General features: G+C 52.6%; 3 protein-coding genes across 3 annotated transcripts in view; 1 reads left to right on the top strand and 2 right to left on the bottom strand.

The window, feature by feature from the left end:
- Positions 1-369: 369 nt before the first annotated feature.
- On the bottom strand, positions 370-2,678 carry coa7 (cytochrome c oxidase assembly factor 7). The gene is made up of 3 exons (XM_066691647.1): positions 2,290-2,678; positions 1,555-1,695; positions 370-1,357 (listed from the first exon to the last, which is right to left on the bottom strand). The coding sequence occupies exons 1-3, from the start codon at positions 2,393-2,395 to the stop codon at positions 879-881; spliced, it is 726 nt and encodes a 241-aa protein (XP_066547744.1). The 5' UTR covers positions 2,396-2,678; the 3' UTR covers positions 370-878.
- A 1,167-nt stretch (positions 2,679-3,845) lies between these two features.
- zyg11 (zyg-11 family member, cell cycle regulator) lies at positions 3,846-13,004 on the top strand. The gene is made up of 15 exons (XM_066691645.1): positions 3,846-4,148; positions 6,121-6,286; positions 6,453-7,216; positions 7,330-7,470; positions 7,570-7,746; positions 7,837-7,901; positions 8,296-8,395; positions 8,500-8,550; positions 8,674-8,835; positions 8,928-8,975; positions 9,119-9,316; positions 9,487-9,539; positions 11,266-11,363; positions 11,494-11,687; positions 11,807-13,004. Exons 1-14 carry the CDS (start codon positions 4,146-4,148, stop codon positions 11,661-11,663), a joined length of 2,196 nt encoding a protein of 731 aa, XP_066547742.1. The 5' UTR covers positions 3,846-4,145; the 3' UTR covers positions 11,664-11,687; positions 11,807-13,004.
- Positions 13,005-13,131: 127 nt separating this feature from the next.
- echdc2 (enoyl CoA hydratase domain containing 2) overlaps positions 13,132-13,863 on the bottom strand; it is a 3,047-nt gene continuing 2,315 nt past the window's right edge. Inside the window, exons 7-10 of the mRNA XM_066691646.1 lie at positions 13,789-13,863; positions 13,632-13,682; positions 13,486-13,533; positions 13,132-13,389 (exon numbers count right to left, since the gene is read on the bottom strand). The exon at positions 13,789-13,863 is cut by the window's right edge and continues 113 nt beyond it. Of these exons, the coding sequence (XP_066547743.1) occupies positions 13,312-13,389; positions 13,486-13,533; positions 13,632-13,682; positions 13,789-13,863 (252 nt within the window). The 3' untranslated portion in view covers positions 13,132-13,311. The remainder of the gene's footprint in view (positions 13,390-13,485; positions 13,534-13,631; positions 13,683-13,788) is intronic.

Raw genomic sequence — 13,863 nt, 5'->3', positions numbered from 1 at the left:
CTGGGCCTTAAGCTGTGGACCCCCAGAGATTCAATTTCTGCTACATGCCATCCATAGGAGTTTGTGTTTCTCTCTCCTCTGTGCCAAATGCCTTATTTAATGTTGGTTTACTTTATTAAACTGATAAGGCTCTATTTTTAATTATTGGTTTTATCTGTTTATCACTCTGTAAAGAGCTCTGTGGCTACACTGTGAAGGGCGCTATACAAATAAAAATGGATTGATTTATTGATTAACACACAGATATAAACACATCGGTGTCCACATCGATTACAAATCCTCGGACTGCCTGGCTCCAGTTCCCTGGCGCTCGGGCGCCCTCTCCTGGGCAGCAGTGGATGTTATTCATAGCAGAATAAAACACAGCAGTTTGTTTTTATTGTTTATTTATTGCCATCACCTGTTTCTCTATCGACCATTAGAAATATATAGATAAGAGTCGACAGAGTGATGTGTGGCATCAGCAGACCGGAGGCCAGCGCTCCGTCACATGCCTGTGGCTCTTTGTTTATGATCAGAGATGAGATAAGGATTTCGTTACGCTGCAATACCAATCACACACACATAAAGACAGACGGGCTCAACACACACACACACACACACAATGCAGAAATCTTACACACAGTAAAATTACAACATTTTTTTCAATTTTATTTATAAACAAGGGATATGATTTCTCTCCCTACAAAAACAACAGTCCGGCGGCGTCTCAGGCCTGCAGCGCTCACAGTGGCAGCGGTTCAGAAAGCGGGCTGCCGTCACTCAGGGGTCCCAGACCGGCCAGACCTCCACGTCCCGATCCCCCCCGAGTGAGCCCGAGACCCCGCTCCACAGCTCCAGAGGTGGGGAGCCCCTCTCCCCGTGGCCCCCTGCCTCCCTCAGTCCCCGAAGCTGAGCCCGGACTCCTTCTGCTGGCCGTGCAGCTCCCGGGCGCGGTTCTTCAGCTCCTCGGCGCGCCCGTCATCCCGGGCCGCCCCCTCACCCAGCTTGTACATGCGGCTGGCGTTGGCGCAGCCCCACACGTGGCCCAGCTGGCAGGCCTGCAGGGCGAAGTCGAGGGCCCGTGCCATGTCCTTGCCCAGGCCGGGGGCACCCGTGATGTACAGGGCGCTCAGGTTGAAGCAGCTGGGCGCGAACCCCCCGCTGCACGCCCGCTCGTAGTACTTCCTCACCAGCCCGGCGTCCGCCATGGGCGCCGCCTCGCCCCCTTCTCCTCCCCCGGTTCCTCCCTGCAGCGCGCGGCCGTCGTGGGCCAGCAGCCCCACGTTGTGACACGCCTCCGCAGACTTCCTGCCCCCTGCCTCGCAGGAGCGCTGGAAACACGAGAATGCCGAGCGCAGACACCTAGGGACACCGCCTGGAGAGAGAGGAATGGGGGGAAGAGGAAGGGAGGTTTATTTATCCATACCAGTGTGGTGTCAGTGTGTGTGAGTATGTGTCTCTGTGAGCGTGTTAACAAGTCAGTGTCGCAGTGTGCGTGCGCATGTGCGTGCGTGTCAGTGAGTGTGAGTGTCAGTGAGTGTGTGTGTGCACGTCAGTGAGAGCTCACTGTACCCTTGCCGGTGACGTGGTAGGCGCCCAGCCTGTAGCAGCTCTCCGAGTGGCTGTTCTGCTCACAGTTCTGCCTGAGGATCTGCGCCGTCGCCTCGTAGTTCTTCTTCACCCCCTCCAGGTAATCAGCCAGCCGGTGGCACCCTGCCCCCCCCCACATACAGATGAATACCACATACACACAGTCACTGTATATGCACACATGCACACTGCACGCACACACACACTGCACGCACACACACACACAGATTAATACCACATACACACAGTCACTGTATATACACACACATGCACACTGCACGCACACACACAAAGATTAATACCACATACACACAGTCACTGTATTTACACACACACAGATTAATACCACATACACACAGTCACTGTATATGCACACATGCACACTGCACGCACACACACACACAGATTAATACCACATACACACAATCACTGTATATGCACACATGCACACTGCACTAACACACACACACATTAATACCACATACACAGTCACTGTATATACACACACATGCACACTGCACGCACACACACACACAGATTAATACCACATACACACAGTCACTGTATATGCACACATGCACACTGCACGCACACACACACTGCATGCACACACACACTGCACGCACACACACACTGCACGCACACACACACTGCACGCACACACACAAAGATTAATACCACATACACACAGTCACTGTACACACACACACCGCTCACCCTCGGGGTCCTTCTCCTTGTGGCACTGGTAGCTGAACTCGATGCCCAGGTTGTCGAGGTACTGCTTCACTTCCTTCTCATCCTCGAAATTGATCAGGCCGGCCATAATGCCTCTCTGCTGCCCTTAAGACCCGGGCTTGTCCCCAGGCTGTGACCTTGGCCACCGGTGTTTGTGGCGCGCAGTGCGGGGGGCGGCGTGGCCGGTGTGCTGCTCTGACAGCCGGCCCTTGTGATGCTCACTGGTGTCTAGCGCTCCGCCTGCTCGCTGCACGGTACCGGAGCTGAAGTGGACCCGTCCTCCACAGCTCAGACGCACAACTCGACCTCCCGGGCTACCGTACTGACCGCGCTGTGACGTCACTGCATCTAACCCCGGAAGACGGTGTTGTAGGTGCACACGTGTCCGCAGAGATCCGTCCTCGCGGAAGCGATGCATTGTGGGATTGCAAGGAATTCCTGTTCGCTGTTGCCAGATTGGCGGGTTTCCCCCTCACTTTGTTTTAAATTTTGGGGCGGAAATAAGTGATTTGGGGGATTTTTAGGAACAGATTGGGGGGAAATGATGATGAAACACTGTTCATGTTTCGTTTTTCTCCCTCTGTATATCATACAATTGTATTTATAACACGATGCACCTGGGCTGTATTAGAGACACTCCTTAATATACACGCGTTATTATTGACCAGCAATGTGTTCACCTGGCCGGACAAGTTGCCGCTTCATGAATATTCATGAGCACAGTACAATATTGTGTATTAAATACAGCACACCACAGAGCAGTACAGCCCATTAGTGCAATACTATATCATGTGTTACAGTATACAACAGTGTATAACGGTAACCTACAGTATATTTGTCGATATGCTTCTCTAATGCAAGAGCAAAAAATACTTAATAATAATAATAATAATAACAAGCATTTTGACCAAACTTGCAACAACTCACGATATTAACTAGCAATAATATAGACACATTTCTGCTGTTGCTCCTGTGTGACACTGGTTAGTGGAGTGCTATTTTAGGACCTGTTTTGGTCAGGTATGACCCGTGTTAAGACCCATCTCTTCTCCTTGGCCTGGGCAGTGGTTTATATTCATGTCCATTTTGTGTTTGATGTTTTGATGTACTTATTTATGATTTGATATTTTTGTATAGCGCTTTGCTTACGATTTGATGTTTGTAAATGTGCTCTATAAATCAATGTGATTTGATGACATTTTGAATTCCTGTAGGAGCTTTTTCGGTCAGGTATCTCTCCACACTTTGTCTTTTCCTTATTGAGCTCGTATTTGCCTATTAAAGGGGTCATTGAGGCTTTTTCTAGGATCAGTTATACTACTACTGCTATTATTATAATTATTATACTTGCCAAATTTATAATTGTAGTTTTAAATGAATGAAACCTCAGTTTATTGATGCAAAGTCTGTGTTATGGTAATAGCCAAGTGCACGTTTACATTTATATAAAAAAATAATAATAAAAACTTCTGTGGAAAGATTTAGGCCAAACCTGTGCCACAATCCCGCCCCCATAAAACTACATTACCCAGGCTGCCCCGGGGCTCTGCGCTGCTTCTGCTTCTGGTGCTGTAACCTTGTTTACTCTACCGAGCCGCCACAGTTTCCCTCGTATTAAGTCTTGATCCCGGAGATCAGCAGCCCTGATCCGGGCGGATGGGATTAGAGATCACCGGAGGCGCTATAAACGGAGCTGGCTGCCCCGGGGGCCGGAGGGACGCGTCGCCGGAGAGCATGCAGTGAGACCGGGCTGCGCGCAGCTGTGCGGCCGGTGGACAGAGACGCAGCTCTCGCCACTTCCGCCACCCGGGCCTTTTGCTTTCGATCTGCGGCTCGACATGGTGAGCAGGCCGGCCTGTGTGATGTGCGAGTCTGATCGGAACCGGCCCAGATAATAAACACACATACAACGATAAATACAACATGCGCAGTGAGGACCGGCTGTCTGGTCGTTACTGGCGGGTGCGGCATCAGTCCCGGGACCGAAACTGTCATTCAGGACCGTATGACACCTGCTGACGGGCTGCTGCCAGAGTGGGGTGTAGCTGGCTGTGTAGGGGTTTCGGGAGTGGGTCGGGGGCAGGAGGTGTTAGCGGTAGCTGCTGTGCAACGATGTCTGTGAACCTGTGTGTGTGTACAGTGAGGGAAAAAAGTATTTGATCCCCTGCTGATTTTGTACGTTTGCCCACTGACAAAGAAATGATCAGTCTATAATTTTAATGGTAGGTGTATTTTAACAGTGAGAGACAGAATAACAACAACAAAATCCAGAAAAACGCATTTCAAAAAAGTTATACATTGATTTGCATGTTAATGAGGGAAATAAGTATTTGATCCCCTATCAGTCAGCAAGATTTCTGGCTCCCAGGTGTCTTTTATACAGGTAACGAGCTGAGACTCTCTTAAAGGGACTCTCCTAATCTCAGCTCGTTACCTGTATAAAAGACACCTGTCCACAGAAGCAAATCAATCAGATTCCAAACTCTCCACCATGGCCAAGACCAAAGAGCTGTCCAAGGATGTCAGGGACAAGATTGTAGACCTACACAAGGCTGGAATGGGCTACAAGACCATCGCCAAGCAGCTTGGTGAGAAGGTGACAACAGTTGGTGCGATTATTCGCAAATGGAAGAAACACAAAATAACTGTCAGTCTCCCTCGGTCTGGGGCTCCATGCAAGATCTCACCTCGTGGAGTTTCAATGATCACGAGAACGGTGAGGAATCAGCCCAGAACTACACGGGAGGATCTTGTTAATGATCTCAAGGCAGCTGGGACCATAGTCTCCAAGAAAACAATTGGTAACACACTACGCCGTGAAGGACTGAAATCCTGCAGCGCCCGCAAGGTCCGCCTGCTCAAGAAAGCACATGTACAGGCCCGTCTGAAGTTTGCCAATGAACATCTGAATGATTCAGAGGAGAACTGGGTGAAAGTGTTGTGGTCAGACGAGACCAAAATCGAGCTCTTTGGCATCAACTCAACTCGCCGTGTTGGAGGAGGAGGAATGACCCCAAGAACACCATCCCCACCGTCAAACATGGAGGTGGAAACATTATGCTTTGGGGGTGTTTTTCTAAGGGGACAGGACAACTGCACCGCATCAAAGGGACGATGGACGGGGCCATGTACCGTCAAATCTTGGGTGAGAACCTCCTTCCCTCAGCCAGGGCATTGAAAATGGGTCGTGGATGGGTATTCCAGCATGACAATGACCCAAAACACAACAAAGGCAACAAAGGAGTGGCTCAAGAAGAAGCACATTAAGGTCCTGTAGTGGCCTAGCCAGTCTCCAGACCTCAATCCCATAGAGAATCTGTGGAGGAGCTGAAGGTTCGAGTTGCCAAACGTCAGCCTCGCAACCTTAATGACTTGGAGAGGATCTGCAAAGAGGAGTGGGACAAAATCCCTCCTGAGATGTGTGCAAACCTGGTGGCCAACTACAAGAAACGTCTGACCTCTGATTGCCAACAAGGGTTTTGCCACCAAGTACTAAGTCGAAGGGGTCAAATACTTATTTCCCTCATTAACATGCAAATCAATGTATAACTTTTTTGAAATGCGTTTTTCTGGATTTTGTTGTTGTTATTCTGTCTCTCACTGTTAAAATACACCTACCATTAAAATTATAGACTGATCATTTCTTTGTCAGTGGGCAAACGTACAAAATCAGCAGGGGATCAAATACATACATACACACACATACAGTGAGGGAAAAAAGTGTGTGTGTGTAATCCTGTGTGTCGGTGTCAGTGTGCATCAGTCTGTGTGTGTGATGGTGCTTTAGTGTGACGGGTCTGTCACCCCCTGCAGGAGGACGCCTGCCCAGCGCCCCTGACGGAGCTGTGCCTGGCCCTGCTGGCGCACAGTCTGGACCGCTTCAGTGTGGAGCGGCCGGACGGATCGCTGTCCCTGCGCCAGACCCTGGTCTTCCCCCAGGAGCTCGCCGACCAGTTGCTGCACAAGATGGCCACTGAGGGTGAGAGCACCGTGGCCCCCCATTGCTCTCTTAGAAGAGACAAGCCCACTCCTTGTCAAGGGGCCGGCCATTTGGGATGGAGGTTGGATGGAGATACCATAGCGTTGGGTATGTTATGCTGTGGAGTGGCTGACTGTCCTGTCTGTCGGTCTGTCTGTCTGTGCAGGTCTGCTCAATGATAGCACGGTGGGCGTGTTCCGTAACTGCCAGCAGCTCCGCCTGCGCCGGGCCTGCATCCGCACCGCGCGCATCTCCGCCGAGGCCTTCCGCCGGGCGCTGTGCCCCCACCGGCTGCTGGAGCTAGATGCGGCGGGGGTGAACGCCGACCTAACCATCGCCGACATCCTGCGCGGGCTGAGCGAGCACAAGGAGGCCTGCGAGGGGCTGCAGCGGCTGGTGCTCACCGGCCTCACCATGTCCCTGGAGGAGCCGGCCGGCCGCTGCAGCCTGTTCTCGCCGCTGTTGGGGCTGCGCTCGCTCTGCCTGGCCAACGTGGACTTCTACGACCAGGGCCTGGCCGAGGTGTGCGCCCTGCCGCGGCTGGAGAGCCTGGACATCTCCAACACCTCAGTCACCAGCCTGATGCCCCTGCTGAGCTGCCGCGGCCGGCTGCGCTCACTCACCATGCACCAGCTGAAGCGCCTGGAGATGAGCACGCCACAGCTGCTGGACGTGCTGGCGCAGCTGGAGGAGCTGCAGCACCTGGACATCTCCGACGACAAGCAGTTCACCTCGGACGTGGCGCGCCAGCTGCTGGAGCGGCCCGGCCTGCTGCCCCGGCTGGTGTCGCTGGACGTGTCAGGCCGCAAGCAGGTGACGGACGCGGCGGTGTGCGGCTTCGTGGAGCGCCGTCCCGGAATGCAGTTTGTGGGGCTGCTGGCCACCGACGCTGGCTTCTGCGACCTGTTGTCCGGGGAGGGCAGCCTGAAGGTGAGCTGGGCAGCGCTGCACCATATGGCCTCTTCTCTCCTCCCCTCTCCTTTTCTCTCGCCTCCTCCTGTCTTCCCTCCTAAAACCAAGCGTCCTGTCTCCCGCCCCACCAGGTGACCGGGGAGGCCAACGAGACCCAGATCTGCGAGGCGTTGCGCCGCTACAGCGAGAGGGAGTGCTTCGTGCGGGAGGCACTGTTCCACCTGTTCAGCCTGACCCACGTGATGGAGCGCCCGCGGCCCGACATCCTGCAGGTGAGAGCACCGAACCGAGCCGGAACCACCCAGCCCCCTACGGAGCGCTGCCAAGGCTCTGCTCTGTGTGTGTAACACTGTGCACCCGTCTCTCTGCAGCTTGTGGTCTCGGGGATGCAGAGTCACCCCCTGACGCTGCACGTGCAGCTGGCAGCGAGTGCCTGCGTCTTCAACCTGACCAAGCAGGAGCTGGCGGCGGGGATGCCTGTGAGGCTGCTGGGCTCCGTCACACAGCTGCTGCTGGAGGCCATGAGGAACTTCCCCAACCACCAGCAGGTACTGATCCACACTGGCACAGGCTGAGACCCACACACAATACTCAGCCAAGCACATTGAATGTAATTCCCTCTGCTGTCTCCTGTGCAGCTGCAGAAGAACTGCCTGCTGTCCCTGTGCAGCGACCGCATCCTGCAGGAGGTGCCCTTCAACAGGTGAGCTGCCCTGCCTGTCCCGCCCCACCCTGCCCCGCCCTGTCCCCTGCCTGTCCCGCCCAGTCCAGCCACACTCCTCTCAGCCCATGTGGTCCACTGTAGCCTGCAGGCCCATTCCTAGAGTCACTCTCCATGATATGGTCTCTCTCCTTCACTGCCTGTATTTATATTGTGTGTGTGTGTGTGTGTGTGTGTGTGTGTATACTGTATACATGCTTATAATATTACATATAATACACACTATTGCTAATACACTGTTTCCCATTGGCATCTGCTGGTTAATACTTCTGCTGCTTCTACTACTGATGATAATGTACACTCCATGTAATCTTGTCTCCCTGTGCATGTGTGTGCGTGTCCCTGTGTCTGTCCGTGTGTGTGTCTCTGGCTACAGGTTCGAGGCAGCCAAGCTGGTGATGCAGTGGCTGTGTAACCATGAGGACCAGAACATGCAGAGAATGGCCGTTGCCATCATCTCCATCCTCGCTGCCAAGGTAGGAGGAGGAGGAAGAGAGGGGCAGAGGGAATGAGAGAGGGAGCCAGGCAGGCTGGGGTGCGTGGGGACATGCCCATGACTGTCCTCTCTGTCTCTCCACAGCTGTCCACAGAGCAGACGGCACAGCTGGGCGCTGAGCTCTTCATCGTGAGGGTGAGTGTCCCTCTGCGTCCTGGAGTCCGTCTGTCCACCTCATGGTCTGCAGCTCGGCCCCCGTCTCTCTCCGTCAGTGAGTCTTGATGGTCTCCCCCCCCCCCGCCCCTCTCTCTCCGGCAGCAACTCCTGCACATCGTGCGTCAGAAGACGGCGCAGAGCCTGGTGGACACGACGCTGAAGTTCACGCTGAGCGCGCTGTGGAACCTGACGGACGAGTCGCCCACCACCTGCCGCCACTTCATCGAGAACCAGGGCCTGGAGCTGTTCATCAAAGTGCTGGAGGTGTGACTGACACACATGCATACATGCGCGCGCACACACACACACACTGACGCTGTGCATGTACTGACTCTCTCTCTCTCTCTCTCTCTCAGTCCTTCCCTACAGAGTCCTCCATACAGCAGAAGGTCTTGGGGCTCCTGGTGAGTTCTGTCGTCTTTGTTTCTCTCAGTCTCTCTTTCTCTCTTCCTGTGCATCTGTTAGCTGTCATCTGTCTCTCCAGTCCTCTCTCTCTCCCCCCCTCTCCGGCGCTGTGTTCACGGCGCCCCCTGTGCCTGTCTTGCAGAACAACATCGCCGAGGTGCGGGAGCTGCACCGGGAGCTCATGTGTCCCGGCTTCGTGAGCCACATCCGCCAGCTGCTGCACAGCTCCGAGGTGGAGGTCAGCTACTTCGCCGCCGGGATCCTGGCGCACCTGACGTCCCGCGGGGAGGAGGCCTGGACCCTGGAGCTGCCCCTGCGCCACGACCTGCTGCAGCAGCTGGTAACGGCCCCGGACACGCCTCAGACACGCCCCAGACCCCCCCATCATCCACCAGTCAGCACCAGCCCTGGCCAAACACCTGACCTTCTCACTGCTGACTCTTCACACAGACACAGTACTCAATACTCACACTCCCTCTCCTCCTCTTCCTCTCCCCCCCTCTCTCTCAGCACTCTACCATCCAGGATTGGCCGACCCCAGACTGTGAGATGGTGGCGTACAGGTGAGCCCGTCAACCTTGTTACACACCTGAGAGCACCAACACACACACACACAACCTACTCACACCGATACACACACTTACACTCACTCACTCATGGTACTTGTGAGGGACTATGTCAATCTGGAGGTCCATCAGAGGGGCAAGGAGGAAGCCTTTAGGAACTGGCAAATACAAGATCTGGGGGAGCTCAGGATCCCGTGATGGGACCCACCTCCGGGGACGGTCAGTTCCCCCTGCTGGAGCCCGAGTCCAAGATCTTTTAACTATTTTATGAATGATTGCCTTTTAAAACGACTTTTAAAAATCAATTTTAACTGTTTTTAAAGATTTAGTTGTTTTTAAAACGCTAGTTGTTGTTTTTTTTTTTTTGGTTTAGTTTTGTTCTATTTTTTTTGTCAAATACATTGACCGTTTTGCATTTAATTTTAAATGCATTGGACCGTTTTGGTTTTTTTTTTATTTTTACCTTTTTAATTGTTTTTTTTTTATTTGTCCAGTGCATTTTCAGTTATTTTCAATGTATTTGACTCTTTTGTTGGTAGCATTTTTTGCTTTAATCACGTTTGTTTTGTTGTTTTGTGCACTTGTTTATTTGAAGTTCATTTATTTTGTTTACGTTAAATCACAAAGATTTTAATAATTTTAAGTGATTTTAAGAATTGATTTTTAAAATATTAATCATAAGTATTAAAATTTGTATTGATTGTTTTTTTATTTGAAATGTAAAATACTTCACCAAATAAAACCAGTATTTACACTCACTCACACTGATATACACACACTTACACTCACTCACACTGATATACACACACAACCTACTCACACTGATATACACACACATAACCTACTCACACCGATACACACACTTACACTCACTCACACTGATATACACACACTTACACTCACTCACACTGATATACACACACAACCTACTCACACTGATATACACACACATAACCTACTCACACCGATACACACACTTACACTCACTCACACTGATATACACACACATAACCTACTCACACCGATACACACACTTACACTCACTCATACTGGTATACACACACACATAACCTACTCACACCGATACACACACTTACACTCACTCACACTGATATACACACATAACCTACTCACACTGATACACACACTTACACTCACTCACACTGATAAACACACACACTTACACTCACTCACACTGATATACACACACAACCTACTCACACCGATACACACACTTACACTCACTCACACTGATACACACACACAACCTACTCACACTGATACACACACTTACACTCACTCACACTGATATACACACACAATCTACTCACACCGATACACACACTTACACTCACTCACACGGATATAACACACTTACACTCACTCATACTGATATACACACACACACAACCTACTCACACTGATACACACACTTACACTCACTCATACTGATATACACACACACAACCTACTCACACTGATACACACACACAACCTACTCACACCGATACACACACTTACACTCACTCACACTGATATACACACACTTACACTCACTCACACTGATATACACACACAACCTACTCACACTGATACACACACACAACCTACTCACTGATACACATACTCATTCTCACACACACTCACTGCTGCACTGTTGTGTCTCACCCTCCGTTAACTGCCTTTCAAGTTGCCTGTCTTGTCATCGCCCCTCCCTCTCCAGGTCGTTTAACCCTTTCTTCCCCCTGCTGGAGTGCGTCCAGACGCCGGGGGTGCAGCTGTGGGCAGCCTGGGCCATGCAGCACGTGTGCAGCAAGAACGGTGAGACGCTGACCTCTGACCCCTGACCCACAGTTACAGCACTGCAGACACTGACAGACTGATCGACATCCCGACAAGTGCAGAGCCTATCTGACCTCTGACCTGAGCCTGTCCTCCTGCCCCTCCCCAGCCTCGCGGTACTGCAGCATGCTGATCGAGGAGGGGGGCCTGCAGCACCTGCACAACGTGACCTCGAACCCCGACACGCACCCCGACGTGTGCCGCCTGGCCAACAGCATCCTGGACAGCCTGGAGCGACACCGCACCCGCGCCGGCCACGGGCCCCCCCGCCACGCCTGAGCCCCCCGGACCCCCCGCCGCTCGGTACACCGGCCATACTGGCTCATCAGAGAGCGAGAGAGAGAGAGGGTGTGTGTGTGTGTGTAAATCACAAGTGTTTCTGTCCACTGACACCCTCCCTCCCTCCCTCTCTCTCTCTGCAGCCACCCTCAGGCCTGTCCTCACTGGCACCCCCCCACTGTCAGGACAGAGCGACGTCCCCCAGGCTGACAGGGTGGGGGGTCCAGAGATTAGACTTTGAGTTGTTTGTTGCAGAGGATGGCATCAGTGATGAATGGGTCCCGACGGCTGTGTAGCAAGTGCGTACCTTGACTACACGCGAGAGCCCCTCACACCCGGCAGCTCCAGGGTCCAGAGTCCGGCCTCAGGGTGCGGCTCCGGGGACCGCGACGGGGAGCCGTGGCTCCCGGGAACCTCCGACTCCGGCTCCACTGCAGATGCTGAATTGAGCTGAACTAGACTTGCACCTTCACAGCCGTGTGCGTGTGCGGTGTTTGCTTGACAGTGCGTGTGCAGTTATTTGTATTTTATTGCTAGTGTATTATTCTATTTTGGTGGGGCGGGGGGGACTGTTATTAAGGTATCTATAGAGACCCGTCCCTTCTGGACACAAACTGCAGGAGCTCTGTGAGATGCAGTCTGACGATGTCTGTTAGCGTGTTTCCGTATAAGCTGCACGTGTGTGCGTGTGGTGCTGGGCCATGTCCCGTGACGGTGGCCGTACCTCAGACTGGGTCATGTCAAACACTGGCTTTAACTACTGTCTTATCTTTAAAACACACACATTTAATGCAGCAGGAAGATGAAACCACAGTTTTATTAACCACAGTGCGATTAGTCTCCCCCCGTGTTTTCCTGCACGTGTAAGAGCGGAAAGTGGAAGACTTAATATTCATATATTAAAATATATATATATATATATATATATATATATATATATATATATACATATGATGGAATAGAGCAAGAAGAAATGTGTGTATGTATGTATGTGTGTGTGTGTGTATATATATATAAATATAAATACAGATGTGTTTCTGAGCTGCTGATTGTAGTACACAGGTCTCTCTCTCTCGGGGACTGTCAGCCTCAGTGTGCTGATCTGCAGGCTGAGTTATTTATTGTTAAAGGGTCACTAGTTCAGTAATCGAGGGCCGAGTGAGAGCCGGAGACGTGGCGCTCTGTGGTGTCACTCGTGTATTTCAAGCCCCGCCCATTCTACAAGGTTGTGGGGTGTGTGGCCTGGGCCTGCTGGGGGTCGGGGGTCAGAGCTGCTGCTGAGAGACTCAATCCGATTCATGTGGAGACGAATTATATTAAAGAATGTCAGTTATCACTCTGCACCTGGGTGCCGTCTCTCTGTAGTGCATCTGTGTGTGTGTATCAGTGTGTGTGTGTCAGTGTGTGGGTGTCAGTGTGTGGGTGTGAGGTTATTGTGTGTGGACAGATCAGAGCCGTGTCACAGAGGTTTCCCGAGGGCTTTTATTTCTCCGCCGTTTCAAACCTTTCACACACGGTCACTTCCTGGAGCACCGTGCCCCCACTGCCCGCAGGAGGGCGTACTGCCGGGCTGGACCGACCTGTGGGCCAGGGGACGGGCCTGATCGGGCCGGGCTGGGACGGGACGTGGCTGGACTGGGCTGGGTTGTCACTCCCCGGTGTAGTGTGGCGCCCTCTTCTGGATGAAGGCATCCATGCCTTCCCGCCGGTCCCGTGTGGGGATGACCTGTGGGGGGGCAGTCGTACCAGGACAGGTGAGCTCAGAACTCATTTCCTAAAGAACTACAGAACATGCAGAGACCCCTCCCGGCCCGGCACTCACCCTGGCGTAGCACATGCCCTCGATGGCCATCCCTGTGGCGACGTTCACCTGCACAGAGAGGACAGCCCTCGGGTTAGCGCCCCGGGTCAGTCATGGAGTGAGAGATTGAGTGAGTGAGAGAGAGAGTGAGCGGGCGATGGACGCACCTCCAGTCCCAGGGTTATGGCCTCCTTCGCCATCCGCACGGCCACCGGAGCCTGAGAACAGCACACGGGTCACTGACAGCACAGCACAGTACAGCACAGAGCACAGCGAACAGAACAGCAGAGATAACCGCACTGTGTGTGTGTGTGTCAGTGGTACCTGAGGCAGGATGGCTCTGGCCAGGCTCAGGGCGGCCTGGTGCGCTGCGTCTCCCGCCGGGTTCTGCTCCACGGC

The sequence above is a fragment of the Amia ocellicauda genome, chromosome 19 (assembly GCF_036373705.1).
Source record: "Amia ocellicauda isolate fAmiCal2 chromosome 19, fAmiCal2.hap1, whole genome shotgun sequence".
Taxonomy (NCBI): Eukaryota; Metazoa; Chordata; class Actinopteri; order Amiiformes; family Amiidae; genus Amia; species Amia ocellicauda.
Note: the sequence above shows the minus strand (reverse complement) of the source record. Positions and strands in the feature narration are given on the sequence as shown.